The following is a 19,593-nucleotide window of genomic DNA, read 5'->3' as shown; positions in this document are numbered from 1 at the left end:
ATTGTTGCCATTTCCTGCTACTCTAGTTGGAGTAAATAACTGATTTTTAATCATGTTGTTCAGAGATTGACTCTGTTAACTTCTGATCTGCAGATGAGATAACATATGTGAACCTTCTACTGAACCCTGAACGTTACACTGGCTATGCTGGTCTGTCCATCAGCAAGAAGGATATGGGATGCTGTTTATTCTGAAAATTGCCCAAAATGTGAGTCGAAACTTTTGGTAGATCTACTTGGTTGATCTAAATTTACACTCAAATGTACACTTTTCCAAATTTCACTCTAAATTTCACTTAAATGTACACTTCTCCACACTAGGATCTATGCTTTCATAAAGTAATTAATCAGAGGATTTCAATATCAATTTGCCTGAACTTTCATATCAGTAAGTGTAGTCCCAAGTCTCATGCTCATCCTCCCTCTCTTCACTTGATTTATGTTTCTCTATCTGAAAACTTTTCACTTATCTATGTAGATAGAAAACGGACACATATCTTGAGGAAGATGGAGGAAGATCCCTGCAAAGCTTTTCTTGAAGTAGAGGAAGAAAAGTACCTTGTATTATCTTGTAAACTCTTGTATAAGAGCTTCATTTCTTTTGTAACATTCATGAGAAAAATCAAAATGTAACATTCCCTTTTCAATATATGTTTAATTCCTTTTTGTACATCTTTTATTAAAAAAAAAAAAAAAAAAATCTGGCAATGCAATTTGCATGCCAGAATTTTTTTTATTCATAAATAAAATTTTGCGACGGCAATTTCACCGTCGCAAAGCTTTGGTAGCCGTCGGTGGCGTCGCTATAGATATTTGCGACGGCATTTTTTAGTCGCAAAATGCTTGCGACGGCAACGTTTTGCCGTCGCTAATAAGCTTGCGACGATGCATTAGCCGTCGCTAATATCAATGGCGACGCCCCCAACGACATCGGCGCAATTGCCATCGCCTAGCCGTCGCCATTGGTCTTTCGCGACGGCAATTTCACTTTCCGCGACGGCACAGCGCCGTGGCAATTTGAATTTTTTTTTGTAGTGCAAACAAAGTTTAAGTTTCAATTAAAAATCTGTAAAAGGTAATGTCATGAGCCAAAACATAAAGCAAGTAACTGTAAAAAAAATTCATGTCCTTATGAACCCTATAAAGTAACTGGCCAAGTCACTGGACAAGTAACTTTTAAAACTAATGCAGCATGCCAATAAATAGAACAAGTAAATGTAAAAATTGAAGTCACTGCTTATGTCACTTTCTATGTTTGAAATTACCTATCTAACCATTCAACTACAAGTAAACTGCCAGTGGCAGTTATCTAACCCGAGGGCGACTATTTCTCTTGGTTCATTTTACAATATCTTTTCACAATTTCAAAACTCAGAGAAACTTTATACGATTTTTGCCCTAAACTCAGAGAAACTGCTCAAAAATTTTCTCTCCGGCTAAAACAGAGGACAACGACTGATTTCCTCCACCGTGAACGGTGGGTAAGCAAGAGTGATTCACCGACTAAGCCCCAAGTTTTACGGTTCTTCAAATTTACCGAAAACATTTGAAAATCTGTGCTCGTCAGACAGCCGCCGGTAACTTCCTCCTCCTTTCATATAATTTCGATTTGAATAGCTTGCGTTTTGTTTGAATTAGAAAAGATATTTCAATTACATGTGGAGTCTCATCAGAGAATGAATTTGCATGCGACATTTGTTTGACTTACATGTGGAATCTAATGAGAAAATGGTGAGACTTGTTTAAATTACATGCGGAATCTAATGAGAAAATGATGATTTCTGTTTGAATTACATGTGGAATTTGATGAGAAAATGAATTTCCATGTTAGTTTTGTTTGAATTACATGTGGAATTTGATGAGAAAATGAATTTCCATGTTAGTTTTGTTTGAATTACATGTGGGATGATGCGAGAAAATTTCAGCCTTTTGTCATTGTTCAATGTCTTTGTCATTGCCCATGTCGCTGCACTGGTCACTGGCTATGATCATGTAACTGGTCATGTAACTGGGCATGTAACTGTTTATGTCACTATCATAAACATGTGCATAAATATGTCACTGGTTATGTAACTATTAAAATAACTATTGAATTCTAATTTTCATAACTGTTTACAGGATTTTTTTTAAAAAGTTCGAGGAATGGACCAACTAAAAAGAAAACAAAGTGAGGAATCCGGAGAAGAACAATCTAAAGAACAAAGTCCAGAAGAAACAATTGGGGAAAAGTTGAAAGAGATAAAATGGAAGAAAATGGAAGAGAGAAAAAAGCGAAAGAAGAAAACTGAAGATGAAGAAGAATCAAGTGAAGTTGAGGAAGGAACAACTGGAGATGAAGAAGAATCTGATGAAGAACAAGTCCGGGGTAAGAAGACGAAGAAGGAAAAAAAGAAGAAAACTGGAAAGCAGAAAAGAAGAAAACTGGAAGGAACTGAAGATGAAGAAGAATCTAATGAAGAACAAGTCCGCAGTAAGAAGAAGAATAAGATTAAAAAGGAGAAAACTAAAAAGGAGAAAAGAAGAAACAGGGAAGAAAATGAAGATGAAGAAGAAGTTCGTGCCAAGAAGAAGAAGAAAATGGATAAAAGCAAGACAAAAAAAGAGAGTACAAAGAAGAAGGAAGAAACTGATGAGGAAGAAGATACAAAGGATGATGAAGAGGAAAAAGTCCCAGGGAAAAGAAAAAGATATGTAAAAGAGGGTTATGTGCAGTATCGCTGCACAATGCTTGCTTTTCTGAAAACAATTGCAGAAAACAAAAATAACTTGACTGAAGGGACTTTAGAGCTGCTGCAGAAAACACCCTTTGCAACGCTGATAGATGCATTCCATGGAGGTTCAATTAAAGAAAAGGATGCAAAGAAATCGGATGATTTAATCACACTTCTGCTACAAGCATACAACAGCGACACAGACCTTTTTGTGTTTGGGAACAGGAAATTCAGAATGTCAACAAGTGATATATCTATGATTTTAGGAGTGCCGGGATCCGGGTTATCAGTACCAAAGACCAAAGAAGGGGCATACAGATCTGAGTTCGTGACTAAATACTTTGACAAAAAGCAGAGGATCAACAAGGCGGCTGCAGAGGAAGCTTTGAAGAAGGCATTGGCAGAAACTCCAGAAACAGGGGATGAAAAAACGAAACGGGACAGAAATGTTGCCGTATTAGTACTCTTGAACCTTTTCATCAAACTCCTGTTCCCAAACTCTGGAGGAACAATATCTTGGGACTATATAAGAGTCTGTGAAGAGGTGGAAAGTCTGGGAAAATATAGCTGGGCAAAGGAAGTTGGCGACTTCCTTAAAAAATCAATTAAACGAAAGGCAAAAGAATCCCAAAACATGGCAGGTTGCGTGATATTGGTGATGGTAAATTCCCGTACCTTGTTAAAAATTTGTTTATGCATCATTTTGCTGTCCCATAATTAACTACGTATGCTGTTGTAAGTACAAAAACTAGATCAGTGTCATGTCATTGGTCAGGTCACTGGACAGGTAACTGGCCAGGTCACTGTTAATGTTACTGTCAAGTTTATGTCACTGACAATGTCACTGTTTATGTATTTGCATATGTCATTGGTTATGTTTGTGATATTCATATGGCTAAGCAGCTGTTTGAAAAATAACTAACTAGTTTTCTATTTTTATTTTTTATTTTCCAAACAGTATTGGTTTTGCCACAAGACGGGAGTAGTGCCGCCAATCTCTGGAAGAGAAACCGAAAAACACGGAATAAGAAAGTGGCAATTAAAGACCCTGATAGAAAAAAAAAAGGGGATTTCAACACCATGGGGAAGTTGAAGGTATGTTAATTTGATGTAGATAAACTAGGTCACTGGTCTTGTCACTGGTCCTGTTAATGTCGTAGGGTTCCAACTGGTCAAGTCACTGAGCAAGTCATTGACTATGTCACTGCTGATGTTATTGTTATATTTTCATGTCACAGTGCATGTATCTTTCCATGTCTATGATTGTGTTGTTGTTTTATTTCTGTCACTGCTTATGTCACTGACAACTTTTGTAATTTTGTTTCAGAAAATCTTTGATAAAGTTAAAGAAGATGCAGAGGAAGAAGATTCTGAGTCTAATACAGACACAGAAAGTAAAGAAAAAAAGAATGATGGGCAAGAAGATAATGTTGAAAATAGAACCAGTGGAAACATTAACAATGAGAAGATGGAGAGAGATATAGGGAAGACCAATGAAGAGAAGAACGAATTACAGAGAAAGCTGGAGGGAAAGGAAGAAGAGCTAAGTGCTTTTAAAAAAGAAGTTGAGGAGAAAGAAAAGGAAATTGGCAGAATAAACGAAGAGAATGAGGATGTGTTATTGGAAAATGAGGTGCTGAAAATTGAGAAAGCCTCACTGATTAAAAGAGTGAAGGAATTGGAGGGCATAGTGATGGCACTAACTGAGAAGTATGAGTCGCCAATAGCACGGCCAGGTGATGACAACAAGTCAACTCCTCCTCCCCCACCACCTAGTTTCCCTCCACCAAAATCAAAGGCCCCTCAGGACAAGCCAACTGACACCAAGCACTCCAAAAACACAAAATCTCAAGGTGGAATTCAGGGAACTCAATCACAACCTGCCTACTCCACAGCAAGCGCATCTCAGATGACATCTGCGGAACCTCACTCTACCGACCAAGGACATCAGTCACCACTTCAATGCCTTGCCCAAGTAGCTGCACAAGTTCATTCACCAACCTCTCCTGAGGTTAAATTGAGAATGACGGAAGATGCTTGCACACCAAATACTGCTTGGGTTAATGCATTGTTTGTGTTTCCACCTCCGGGCGTGTTTCAAACTCCTCCTCCAAGAAAAGTCAGTTTGGAAGATATGCAAGCAGAGCCAAACAAGTATCAGATCATTATATCACCAGAGGTTCAGCCTGTTTTTGACGTCGAACCAGTCAATTACATTTCTCCTACACAATAGATGACAAGAGCTGAGTTCATCAAGCCAATTTTAGAGGAGATATCAGGGCAGGACTCAGAATCTATTGGCCTCTATTGTTATGTGGTTAGGACGAAGAGAAAGGAGAGAGTACAAAAAACACATCATATTTTCTGGTGGGACGAGGTGAAAGAGCAAAGGCAGAGGGCGAAAATGACAAGATTCACAGCACTAGAAAAGAAAAAAGGACAGACAGCTGAACAGCAGCCACAGGAGGAAGTGATACATGATTTGACGATTAATGTGGATGACGAGGAACAAACAGAAAAAAACAAAATTGAAGTGATAGATTGGCAAAACCGACAACTGTACAAACTACTTGACAGCCCAACTAAAAGCAAATTAGAGAAGTACTGGAACAAGGCAGAACAAAGGTAATGTTTCATGTTACAGCTCACAAGATAGTGACTTAACTTGCCATGTAGCTGTCCTAGTCACTGGCCAAGTCACTGTCCAGATCATGGCAATTGCCATGTAGCTGGCCTAGTCACTGTCCAGATCATTTTCAAATGCCATGTAGCTGGCCTAGTCACTGGTCAAGTCACTGTCCAGATCATGGCAATTGCCATGTAGCTGGCCAAGTCACTGTCCAGATCATTGGCAAGTGAAAAGTAACTGGCTAAGTCACAGGACTAACAACGTTCTATGTTATGCAGCGTATTATTCTGGGAGGGAAAAGAGGCTGGAAGCGAAATCACAAGGGCAGATGTCAAAATGTTCATAAGCAATCAATCAATAGCAAACAACTGGATTGATTGCTATGGGGAAATGTTGAAAGATGAACTGCAAAACGAAAGTTCACAAAGTTTGGGAAGATCTGCTTTTATGCATACCATGTGTTGGGTAAGTATGACGAGCACTTTCTATAAACATTGAATCCTTATCTCTCATTCTTTGTTTATTTATAACTCGTTCTATGTATTTCTTTCTTTCTTTTTTTAAATAGTATTCGACAATACATTTAACTGTGAGAAACCTCCATCAATACTTGTGTGAGCCGCTGTTCCAAAACATGGGAAAATGCAGCATGCTTTTCTTCCCAATTACCCATAATGAAGAATTTCACCACACGCTCTTGGTCTTTGACAAGGACATACCGCAATGGCTGCATTTTGATTCCAGGGGAGTGCTTTAAAAGTATAAAAAAATTGGTAAGAAACTTCTTACTGACCATGTAACTATCACTTACTAATCTGTTAAAAAATACAGGTTGAAATGGTCGAGCTGTGGATGAGAGCAGTGAAAGATCAAGCAGACGATATGCTGCAGCAAGGCTGCTGAATGAAATTTGACAAGAGTCAAAGCACTCACACAAAATTAAAGATGGTTGAAAGTATTTTGAGCGATGACGAGATAAGAACAATAAGGTGGATAAAGGAAAATTATGACGGTGGAAGGATTCCTTTGAACCATGCCAGAATCTGCCCCCAACAAGACGAAGGATCGTAAGTCTATATTCAAAAATTTAAAATGATAACTTTACTGTTACTAAGTTGGTCAAAATCATTAACTTGAAATTTTTAATTGACAACATATTAGATTGCGGACCTTTTGTAATGTATTACATGGACAGAATGGCAAAAGAGGAGAAGATACCAAACAAAGTCACCAAAGCTCAGATGATGAAGTTCAAAGCTCAAATATTCAAAAAATTTGCAGAACATAAGCAGAGCTGGAACTCAGCAAATTAAGAATTTTAGAAATTTGTTTGTTTAGTTCAGAATTTCAGAAATTTGTTGTTTAGTTCAGACTATGACTTGTATGGATCTTTTTATTCAAGATTAATGCATCTTCTGAATTCATAGGGCAAGTCACTGACTATGTAAATATGAAGGCCGCATATAATTGAAAGTGTCATTGTTAAATTCACTACTGCCCATTATGTAACTGCTTAAGTCACTGGCCAAGTAAAAAGAAAACTGAATGTCATTGGCCAAGTCACTAGGCAAGTTACTGTAAAACTCAAGTAACTGACCAAGTCACTGACAATGTAGCTGACCATGTAACTGACCATGTAACTTACAATGTATGTAACTGACCATGTAACTGAACATGTAACTAAGCATGTAGCTGAATATGTAACTGGACAAAAAACATTAAAACTATAAGTCAATAGAGAAGTCACAGCCAAAATGATATTTCTATTTCAGTTTGCAGCGTGCCGCTGCACCGCAAAGGCAGCGTTCCGCTGCCAATTACCAAATCTATATGCAGTGATCCAACTACAAGTCATTAAACAAGTCACTGCCAAGATAACTAAAAACTAATGTCACAGGACAAGTCAATGTAAACTAATGCCAAAATGGTTATGTCACTGTACATGTAACTATTAAAAACCTGTAGACACAAAGAATACTGATGGATTTATAAAAGAAGAAAGCAGATACACTGTCTCATAGTCAAAAAAAAAATTCCAATGAGTAAGCACCTTACAAGCACTTCTTATCATTTATTGAAAAAAATGAAAAATCAAAACAAAATTTCAAACTGTATTGGAGTCACTTGCTATGTCACTTGCCATGTCACTGTTAAAGGCATGTAGGCAGAATTGAACCTATATCGGAGCTGTACAACTCTTTCTGTTGTGACCATCACATTTTCCACACCTACCACACTTGATCACCCTGGTTTTCTCGCTCCTTTTTCTGAACCTCTTCTTTCTAGGCCTTCCCGGTGGTCTTCTAGTCAAAGGCGGCTGCAATATCACCGCATCTCTACCAAAATCATGCACTTGCTTCGAAATAGAGGGAAGAGGATTAATTGGGAAAGAATAAGTTTCTCGATATTTCTCCACCTTGTACAGCTCATTGACATACAAATACGGGGAAGAACCATGTTGTTGGATCACTACAAGGGCATGGGAACATGGGAAGCCATACAGCTGCCATTCTCCACACGAACAAAAGCGAGTTTCCAAATTTACCATGTTATTGTACTTCTGGCAGTGAACTTCATACACATAGGTATCAGACCTGCTCACTCTCCAATGCCTTCCGACTTCCAAATTCTCCTTCAGCTTCTTTTCAATCACCGGGCACAACTCAGAGAACCATTCCTCAGCATCCTGCTTCCGAGCAGCAATTGAAGCCATGGACTTCACTCTAATGCCATCATTAATATCAAGAATAGGAAGACTCTTCAAAGGCAACACCCAATTATTGAAAGACTCAGCCAAGTTATTTGTCATTTCACCAAATCTTTCGCCGTTAAAGTAAGCCATACACCAGTTCTCCTTGGGAAGATCCTCCAGAAATTGAGCAACTATGTCGCCGCCTTCACTCCTCAAGATTTCCATGTTGAACTCATACATCTCCGGTGTTCGAGAATAAGCACAACACATAAACAAGTAAGGAATCCGATCCTTGAGGTAAGAACCAGCTGGAAATTTGTCAGAAAGGTTAGCCATCAGGTGTCTAAAACAAAACCCATGTGGATTATTGGGAAACACTCTAGGGAAAGCACTAACAAGCCCAACATGACGATCAGAAATAAACGTCACCCTCCTCATAGGGTGTTTTGCAAACTCTTCAGCCAAAACCTCAAGAAAAAATCTCCAATTACTCTCATTTTCAGAATCCACAATAGCATAAGCAACTGGATACAAGCCTGAACAGAAAAACAAAATAATGTCACTGTCATGTAACTGTTAATGTCACTGACCATGTCCCTGACATAACTGCAAATTACTTGACAGTGACATGGCCAGCGACATGTCATTCAAATCACATAACATTTAGGTCATTGGACATGTAACTGTCAATGAACATGTAACTGACCATGTCATTAACTATGTAACTAACCATGTCACTTACATTACAAAAAAAAACAGAACATGGCAGGAAATAGAAAACAAGAAAAATAAAAAACTACAAATAATGAAGGAGATTCAACCTTGATTGGCATCCTTTGCCGATGCAGCAATAATCTGCCCCTTGTACTTGTTGGTAATGAATGTAGCATCAATGAAAAGAATAGGTCTACAAGATTGAAAACCCTTCATCCATGCACCATAGGTCACAAACATACGCTGAAACCTGTGTGTTTCTCGATGAAACTCAACCACTATCCTAGAGTCGGGGTTTGACTTCATAACAGACTCACTGAACCAAAGTAGCTGAGCATAAGACTCAGCTTCATCACCATGTAGGGCTGTTTTTGCCAACTCCGTACCATACCAAACTGTACGATAAGCAACATCCAAACCATAATCACTCTTGATCTCATCAGCTATATCAATTGGCTTTTTGTTTGGATTGGCACGAATCTTATCAAGCACAATAGACTTGACAACCTTGGATCCCATCATCTTACTCTTCTGCAAACGAATCACACCATGACAAGTGTGAACATTAACCAACCTTTTAATCATAAAGAAACCATTAGCCCTGCATAAATGAGCCTTCACAAGCCAATTGCAGCCTTGAGAATGTTTCTTAGAACACTGAGCAATAACACGAACCTTGTCATTTCTAACAAACTCATATGAAAAGCCAATTTCTATGGCATACTTACGCAGCTTATCCCTAAACTCAACAACCCCACCCTCAAACTTTTGGCCTTCAGAATGAATATAACTCTCCCAACCTTTCGTCATATAACTCTTCGGTGCCTCTGCCCTATAACACCCCAAATAATCATTCTCATCAAGCATGGTACTAGAATCCTCACACACTGTATTACTCACCACACTTTCACTAATAGAAGGCAAATCAGTAACAAACACTTCAACAAAATCAGAATTGTAACGAACCAAATTCCTAAAAATCATTCTCATATCAACTTCACTCTCTAGAAAACATGAAGTAGAATCCGGAGGAATAATGTACCTCAACATGAAATTGCCTTGAATCAAATCCGGAAAACGAGAGCGTATGGAATTGCATAGGTCAACAAACGACCAATTATGCAACAATGGAACTGTTGCTGCTTCACCAGAATAAATAAACTTGACAACATAGCTTGTATCCATAACAACTGCACAAGAATAAAACAAATCACTATCCATGTCACTACTAAGGAAATCAACAGAATCAACACAAACAAGTCACTGCCAAAGTAACTGTTAAAGCCTGAACAGAAGAACAATATTATAAATATAACTGACCATGTCACTACTAAGGAATCAACAGAATTATCACTGCCAAAGTCACTATTAATGCCTGAACAGAAAAACAACATCATACTCGCAAAATAAATGATAATTCCTGAACAAAACAGCAGTATTAAAAATGTAACTGGCCATGTCACTGATAAAAAAATCACAGTATAGAACAAATATAGTACCGCAATAGCACAAAACATAATCAACAATTCAACATAGCACTGAGTCGACGAAGGAGAAGAACACAGTAATCCAAAACGAACAATTCAACAATTTAACACAAACAACAAAAATACACTGCAAAATCCAAAAACGAACAAATTCACAGAGAGAAGGCTTACCGATCAAATCAGAGAAAACCAGAGAGAGGAAAAAATAGAGAGACTGTAACTAAGCACTGAGTCGACGAAGAAGAAAAACACAATAACGTGATCAAGACGAACACCGACGAAGCCAGAGATCCAGAAAAAGAGAAAAGAGCTGAGGAAGCTCCAAAACCACTTTCAGATCGTCGCAGAATCACAAAGAGAAATCGGAAGCTTCCGACGGAGAGGGCGGCGAAGAAAGAATCTCGGAAAGAGATCTCCGATCAAATCGAATCGGAAGCTTTCTGATCAAAGGAGAGAGAAAATTTGAGCTCCCAGATTTTGAATTGGAAGGTTATAAAGGTTTATTACCGTAGGGGCAGAATCGGAATGATAAAAATTAAAAACTGACCTTTTTTAACATGACCTCATTATTCATAAGGACTAAACTAATATTAATAACAATTCACAATGGACCTTTTTATCAAGTGGGAAACTAGGTGACCTTATTATCATTTCACTCTCTAAAGTAACCTTTTCCATCATTTCCCTAACAAAAATAAGCGAAATTGCGGAAACGAGATTAAATGACGCGAAAGTGGAGCAAATGAGAGTTTCAGCAAAATGCCGAAATTATCAATGCGGTCAACTACGGTCAACACCAAAAAAAAAAAAAAGGAGTAAAGAAATGAATGAAAAATGATGAGTGCTGCACGTTTTGCTAATTAAACGTTTAACAAGCCCATACCACATTTCTTTTCCACTTATCACCACCACCAAGTGCCTTATTCACTTTTTCTTTCTTTTTCTTTTCTTGGTTGACCACCCACATTGAACTCTCTCTTGGAAACACATGCAGCAAGCCATTGATTAACCAAATCCATCTAATCCTTGCAGCCCACCGAATTCTCAGACCTATGAGAGGAGACCTACGAGTGCTGCGGGCTGCTGCCCTCTTTCTTCTCCCTCCTCCACTTCTTTTTCTTCTTTTCATCTTTGCCTTAATTTTATTTTGGGATTTCAAGGACATCTCACCCAAACTTTTAAGGATTTATAAAAGACTTCAATCTTTACGAGATTCAAGACTTGGGTAATTGTGGGAGTTATAAATCAAGATTAATCATGCTAGCTTTTTAGCTATTTGTGACTATTCTTGTTTTCTCCTACACTTCTCTACTATTTTCTATTTGAATTTTGTAATTTTGATGTCTACGATTATGGGTTGTGAGTAGACTTTGTTGGGGGTTAGGGTTGTGTGCCCTAATCCAAATTTGATGTAATGGATGCTTAATTTAATTTATATATGAAATTTGTTAATTATTGGATGCTTGTGTTTTGTGATAATTGATTAGAATGCATATTTAGGAATCATCAACTCTTGGGTATGTGTTTTAATAAGTCTAGATTAAAATTTAGGGGATGTCATGGTGTAGGGTTATTGTGCAGGTTAGAATCTTGAGTAACCGTCGTTGAAGCTGATGTGCATGTACTTTTCGTAGCGTGGACGTAGAAGTATATTGGTTTTAGTCTTTCGCTGTATAGAGAGTTGATGAGCGTGTTTACTTATTGAATTGTAATTCAGTTTAATTTGTCAACTCTTTGTAATGTAATATGTGACTCTAAAGAATGAGTTGGTATTGACATTGTGAGCTCAGTTTGTTTAGTTGCTTAATTTAAATGAAAAATTTTCTAAGTGTCTTCTTGTGTTTATTGAGTTTTCGCGTTTCAGATTTGAATTCATTTATTCAAAATTCGGAGCGTAACAATTGCGATAGAATTGGATATAGGGATTACAAAATCAAATGCGCCCAGCTTCAATCAGACTCGGAGTTCTTTATCCATTCAATAATTTGTATAAAATATGTGACTTGGGTGAGGTTACAATTATTATTTATGAGATTTTTACATCATTATACAGAGTTTCTTAACCTTTTATGTTTTGTTCTAAAGCTACTGTTTTTTCTTCGTTATAATAGTAGGATAAGTGACCCCACTTAATGATTTCTTCTATCGCGTCCTGGAGGGTAGGCCATTACTTGTAATTAGTATTATATTATTCATCAATAAAATATTGATGTTTCTATTAAAAAATAATATTATTGACATTTAATATTACAAGTCTAATTTCAATTTACCTCCATAACATTTAGAGCAACTCCAACAGCTTCCCTATAATTTCTGTATTATAGGGAAGTAAAAGTCAAAACTTTAGCCTTTTTTTCTGCTCTAACTCCAACAGATTCCCTATTTTACAACAATCTCTAAAATCTCCATATTCTTCCTTAAAATTTTAGAGTTTGCTGTAAATATAGGGAATTTGGTTTTCTCTTTCCTCACTTTCCCTAAAATAGAGATAGTTATAGGGAATCTGTTGGATCAAAAGAGGCTTATTTTTCCCTAAAATAGAGAAAAATCAAAATATAGGGAATCTGTTGGAGTTGCTCTTACACCATTAGATGATATATATGTAAAAGAAATTTTTTAGCAAAAATAGACATCAGTGTCGTGTCAAATTATTGAGTTCCAATGATGAAGTTGGTGTGATGGTATTTTGCTTAGTAAGTATTTGAAGAAGTAATTGCTGGGAGCCCTTCTAATGAGGACCACTATAATAAGGACTAGTTAAGGATTTTCTAATCAATAGTTTGGGAGACTCATTTTTCAATTACATTACGGAAAGTCAACCGTAAGATATTTATATATGCATGAATATATCACTTTTGAAAATTTTCTTTCAAATTGCAAATTGTTAATGTATCGAACTAGATCAAATCAGTGAACGAACCAAATCTGTCAAACATGAACTGTTTATGGTCATAACTAATAAATCACGATTATGAATCCTTTAATGATTTTCAATTTGATTGAAGAATTGCATATATGATCTATATATAAATATCTAAACATCTAACGGTTAATTTGCGGAAATGTGATCAAAAAATAGGTCTAACAATAAAGTCCTCAACTAGTTTTCATTATAGTGGTCCTCATTAGAAAGTCACATGCTGGTATTTATAGGAAGAGGGTCATAGACGAAGACCCTCAAACTTTGGGTGTCAACCCCCAATCCAAAGGGTCACAAGCAACAACCCTTGTGATCAATTGTACTTAAAAAGACAATAGGGATCATCAATGGGCCAGGGGAAGCCCAGCCATGCCCTGCCCAAATTTAATGGGCTCGAGTCGGGCCGACTGGACATTATTAGGCATTAATCGGGCGGGATTTCAGGTTGGGTTTAGAATTTGAATCCTCTACTTTAGTCTTGCTTTATCCTTAATTGGGCCGAATAGAAATAGACTTTTCTTCAATGGGCGGGCGGATTTTGTAATATGGATTTTGTAATCTTTTATTTTCTATTGTATAGAAATCTTTTTTAAAGGGAAAAAAGGACAAAAATGTTGAGAGCTGATCCAATATCCCTTTCAATAAGCAAACATACAAGAAATGTTCGAAAAAATAAAAAGCAAAAGCAAATATATATACAAGAATATTGCTAAGAGGTAAACCGATCATCTAAAAGGTTTTAGCTACCAAAATCTTAATAACAATGGCAAATTTATGATTAGAAAATCAGCAACAGGCATAAACATACATTTACAAAGCAATATATCGATCCCAAGTTCTTCTCAAAAGAGCCAATGGCTTGAATTTTGTTTTTTTTCTTTTCTTTTCAAAGCACTCCAGTCTCCAGTGTATACAATGTGCAATATAAAAACCATTAGTTTACAAAACAATACAAAAGAATGTGTAGAGAGTACTTATTCTATATACTGTATCTCCATATGGGCAATCAAATAAAGCCACAACTATGAAGTAGAACCATCTCAAATTAGGCTCCAAATCCACAACTATGAAGATTTCTTCATTGCTCCTCTTGAAAAAAATCACAGTCGACCTCCATCATCACCAAAGCAAAAAAAAGGTGATCATCAAGGAGATGCCATTTCAAAACTATTTCCTCTGCAGTATCTCAGCTGCAAAGAGACCTGTCTTTCAATCTGAAGTTGGCGCCGGAAATTAGCTATGAACATCTCTGCTCTCTGATCGATATCATCTTGATCCGACGGGTAGCTTATGGTCCTCTGTAGATGACGTGATCCCCTAGAAGACCCGGAATCCTCCTCCGAGCCCGCGGTCTCATCGGAGTCATTCGCTGCGGTCAGTCCTGCTGGCCGGTCGTTGAAGCTCCTTATGCGGTGCACAGTGGAAGAAGAACGGCTGAGCAAGGAAGCGATTCGCCAGCGGTTCATGTTGAGATTTAGAAGGAAGCTTACCTTCTTCACAGCCCTCCTTAGGTGGCTGAGTAAAGACCAGCTATTGTTGCTCATGTCAATTGGAGAGGTAATGATCGAAGTGAAGAAAGCTAGGAATGTGTTTGCAATAATATTGTTAACAGCTTTACAAATATCTATATATATATATATACCGTTTGAATCCGAGGAAAGGTGCTATATATGAAGTTGCTAGGCAATTGGGAAACGATGCGTATTGGAATGGAAGAACGTGTTTAATATTTGATGACAGCGACTGGTTTGAACTTTGTTCGAGAACCGGTCAAGAACTAATAGCTTATTGGTTTAAGATGCTTGATGCCCGTACGCTTTTATCTTATCTGCTAGCTTGCTGGTGTGGATTATATGTGATGTTTTCTTGGAATGAATACATTAGGGGGTGAGCGGTGATTCTAGAGTTGGGGTGAGCGATGATTCTAGAGTTGGGTTATTTTACCTGACAATTCTTAGAGTTCACTTTAGGGTGAACGAGCATATTCACTCTCATTGTCGATTAACATACTTTTATTTAATAAATTTATAATCCAACGATCCATATCTTAAATAAGCCTTTAAAGATTCTCTATGTAAAAAATCAATCGAATCAGAAATCGTTTAATTATATAATTAAATCAAACAAATGGATGGTTCTAACAACACTTACTACTATTATGATGAACCGTCCATGTATTTTATAGAAATGAATAACTAAAAGATTTTCAATTTGATTGGTTTTTTTTACAGAACTAATCTTTGTATTACGTTATACAACATGAATGGTCGGATTAGAAAATTATAAAGTTATTATGCCTTAATCGCAAGATAGGGTGAATATGCTTATTTACCTAAAGAGTGAACCTAAGAATTGTCACAACCGATATTATCCTCCTATTTTATTTTCTCTGCAATGTGAGAGGATGCTAGTAAACACTATGCCATCCCATACCAATCCGATAGTGTCTCGAGGGCATGTTCCGGAAGAAGTTGGTAAACATCGAGCATATGTACGTACGCGGTTACATATCAATATCATGCATGTGATAATAACTAGTAAAACAAACTAATACTTCCTAAGCAAGAAAGGGAATGAGCAAGATTAATTTATGTTACTCAAAATGCCTTTGACTGAAAATGTATACGTTGACCAAGTTTATGTTCATGAAGAGCTGTCAACCGTCCGATCTCAATTGGACGGTCATTGACCAAATCATCCCTGGTCAGTAGCTGACCAGGGGATCAGGACTGATCTTAATGAATTATCCATAGGAAGACTTGACTTACAGCGCGCAATCTCATTCATGCATCTCAATCTCCTTCCAGGCCTGGGTTTTCTTGTTAATTAGTTGGTAATATTTATATTTAAATCTCGGCACGTGCTTGCAACTCCTAACCAAATTACCAAATCCATTAAGAGCTAGCTAGTGCTGGTTTGACCTTCTAAACAATCCAAATTATTTGAAATCAAATTGAGTGCTATTACTGCTATATTATATGCATGTATAGCTTTCTTGGGTTTAGATCGATGTTGGTAAATTTCTTGGTACATTCAAAAGGGAATAATGGATTAGTTGGAAAACGTTGTACTTTGTTACAAATGGTTGACAAATTAATAAGTAGGACTAGGTAATGCCAGCCCAGTTTTCATGTTTCTTGCTCGTAGACCGAATCTCAGTGACAGCAATAGCAGGCCATTGTGGTCAAAATATGGGCTGCTGAAAGTTGCTTGAATACCAAGGTTTAAGCAAGCGCAGCTTTCTTGTGCTACAAAGGAGATCTATTCCCGCGTCGATAAACAGTGTTTGACCATTTCAGTTAACAAAAAAGTAGAAACACTGTATGCATGTGAGGACAAAGACGAGTAATAGGGAGAGTGCTTAGGTGTATTATATGCCCCTCCGAAATTCCGAATATCTCGACTCTGCTCAATTCAATTGTAACGAGAGTGTGGTATTAAAAATAGGGTCCTTGACCCAAAGCACCAAAATGAGCCAAAATTGTCCCACTTACCCCATCAACAAATTTTTATTCCCACTTACACTATTTAAAGTAAAATGACAATTTTACCCTTGACTTAATTAATTAATTACACTTACCCTGTCTCTCTCTCTTTCACTCTCTCCACGATCTGCACTCTCTCTCATCCTCCAGAGCAGATCGGAGATCTCTCTCTCTCTCTCTCTCTCTCTCTCTCTCTCTCTCTCCCCCTCCCTCCCCAGCACGACGCCGGCACTGCCGGGACCAGGAGTTTCGGAGCTTTCTTCGCAGCTAGCGTCGTACGCGGCCGAGCTTTTCTCCGGTTGAGGCGGAGACTCGGCCCGGACCAGTGCTCCGGCATCAACAGCTTCGTCGCCAGCTTCGCCGTTCCCTTACTCTCCTTCCACTTCATCTTCGGTTGCGGCGAAGAGACTCGGCATCAAAAGCTCGTAAGGATTCTATCTTAATCTTTCGGAAATTTGTTTGAGTTTCTAGGCTTGTATGATTTTGATTCTGGTCTGCGTTTTGGATTTTCGATTTGATTAAATTCGATTTGTGGTGGAATGAATGTATAGGAGTCTGATTTGGAGGAGTTGGAGCGCACGGTGGAGCCTACCTGGCCGAAGCTGGTGGTGCCGGAGAAAATTGTTGAACTATTGACCGCACATTGTTTGTTTTCGACGGCGGAAGCCGGAGTTGACCTCGGTCACAGGGACAACTACGGCGGTACTGGATCAGAAGGCACCGTAGTTGGTGCATTGAATGCTCCTGATACCGGAAAGCGATGCAAATCAATTTTGGGTGCCCAAATCAATTTTTTTTTTTTTAGTAAAATATGGGCAGAAGGCCCAGAAAGAAGGACAAAAAAAAGGTTCTATTGGGGGGCAATAGACGTCTATTGGGGAGCAATAGATGTTTTGAATTGATGTAATATCCTCTATTTTTTCCTTAATCAAAGTTTTATTTGTCTAATTTTACTGAGATTAGTTCCCATTCCGGTGACCAAAAGTTCTACTAGGGGCAATAGACGTCTATTGGGGGGTAATAGACCTTTATTGCCCCTCTATTGGGGGCAATAGACGTGTATTAAGGGAAAATAGACTATTGGGGGGCAATAGACTATCGGGGCAATAAACGTCTATTGGGGGGCAATAGGAGGCAATAGAAGTCTATTGGGGGGCAATAGACTATCGGGGCAATAAACGTCTATTGGGGGGCAATAGGAGGCAATAGAGGTCTATTGGGGGGCAATAGATGTCTATTGGGGGCAAAAAAACCTTTCCGGTGAGATTTTCAACAAATTCCGGTGACCGGATTCCGGCGACCGGTGACCGGATTCCGGCGACCGGTGACGGGCTCCGGCGAAGTCTCCTATGGTTTCTCTCTCATCCATTTTCTCTCTCTCTATAAGTAACAAAGGGGTGAGGGGTAAAATGGTATTAAAAAAATTTAAAAAAAAAAAAAATCTTAATGGGGTATTAGGGAAGACTCCCTTAGAGTGTATTGGGTAAGAGGGAATTAAAAAAACTTAATGGGGTTAGTGGGAAAAAAATCCCTAAAAATGGGGTAAATGGACAAAAACCCTTAAAAATAAGATGGAATTTGAACATCTGAACTTTCGCTGCACTCCATATATCGTGGAGAACTGAATTTTTATATGCTTTTCCCACACAGATACGCACAATTTCAAAAAGCTTCCATTTATATTCTTACTAGCCCTTTTGCATGCGCATAACATTTCCACATGTGCGTAATGCTTGCTTGTGCGATTAATTTTCGTTTGATCTAATATAATTATTTTATATTATACGAAATCCTGTAAAAAATTCACTTTCATATTGCATATACCAGAAGATCTGACGAATGGAAGTGAAAAAACAACCTTAATTAGATAATCTTTCATTTACAATCCAACAGGAGTAGAAGCACTGACAGGTTAGGGGAGATAATCTTGCACATACCTGAAGATATCATTGCCGATTTGCAAGGCAAAAGTCGATCAATATACCAAACTTAACAAAGAATTTCTCAAATAGATGTTATTGTAATAAATCAGGAGAGAGCTAAATATCATTATTCAAGAACATGAGGCAATGATAAACAGAACTTATTTCATGGGAATGTGTAATAAAACATATTTATAATTCAATTCAAAAGCATTACCATAAAGCTTATGGAGTTTTTTTTTTGGTTACAAAATGGTGGCTGAGTAAACTCCCCACTTACAGCCTAACATGCTTCTACTAGACCAACCCCATTGAGTTCTTGTGAAGCTATTTTCTGTGAATAAACTAAAGGATCCTCAAACTCCTCCTTTGCTGGATAGTATATAGGACACTCTGGAATTTCCTCGGTACAGTCTAGATCACTTGTTCCAAATTTAACCACCTTACGCTATGAAAAAAAATCTTTCCCTGTGAAGCACCATTGGACCGAGAAACTGAATCAGCACCTCCATGTATTCTAACACCACAGGATGCTGAAGCTTTTAAAACATCACCTCCACTTCTGGCCATCATATTAGTGAAACTTGCAGCTGGCTCAGGAATTGTTTCTGATCTCATATGGCAAAAATCAGCACTAAACAATTAAACAGAATGGGCACCATCATCCAAATCAATAATTAGTATGAAAACTCTATAAATTTGTAATCCATCATAAATTCTTAACTGCATTGGCTGCATTATTCATGCAACTGTAATGTTAACACACTCTAGCAAGTGCAATATATCATCCAAAATAACCAGAGAAAACAACCCTACCGCAGCGAAGTGGTTCAACATCCTTGGAAGCATAAACTCCAAATCCATCTGGGCCTTCTTTAAATTCAAGACCATAAGCTCTCATACTTCTAACAAATCCTATTTTGTAGAAAGCAGGATCTGCTGGCTCTAACTATAGACATTAAGAACATGGATAAGAGTTTAGCAATGTAAGTTAAAGAAAGAAAATCAATCCTCATTAAAAGTAAACATCTTTT

At 37.8% G+C, this 19,593-nt stretch overlaps 1 protein-coding gene and 1 long non-coding RNA gene across 2 annotated transcripts; one reads left to right on the top strand and one right to left on the bottom strand.

Annotated features, from left to right (window-relative positions):
- The first annotated feature begins 102 nt into the window (after positions 1-102).
- LOC133708574 (uncharacterized) lies at positions 103-669 on the top strand. The gene is made up of 3 exons (XR_009845897.1): positions 103-208; positions 321-387; positions 478-669. It is a non-coding gene; the product is annotated as an uncharacterized LOC133708574 (long non-coding RNA).
- A 6,548-nt stretch (positions 670-7,217) lies between these two features.
- On the bottom strand, positions 7,218-10,163 carry LOC133711638 (uncharacterized). Its single transcript, XM_062137744.1, has 4 exons — positions 9,788-10,163; positions 8,853-9,655; positions 7,669-8,567; positions 7,218-7,298 (listed from the first exon to the last, which is right to left on the bottom strand). Exons 1-4 carry the CDS (start codon positions 9,964-9,966, stop codon positions 7,218-7,220), a joined length of 1,962 nt encoding a protein of 653 aa, XP_061993728.1. The 5' UTR covers positions 9,967-10,163.
- Between the last annotated feature and the right edge of the window lie 9,430 nt (positions 10,164-19,593).

The sequence above is a fragment of the Rosa rugosa genome, chromosome 5 (genome assembly GCF_958449725.1).
Source record: "Rosa rugosa chromosome 5, drRosRugo1.1, whole genome shotgun sequence".
In the NCBI taxonomy this organism is placed as follows: Eukaryota; Viridiplantae; Streptophyta; class Magnoliopsida; order Rosales; family Rosaceae; genus Rosa; species Rosa rugosa.
This window is presented reverse-complemented; position numbering and strand designations above follow the sequence as displayed.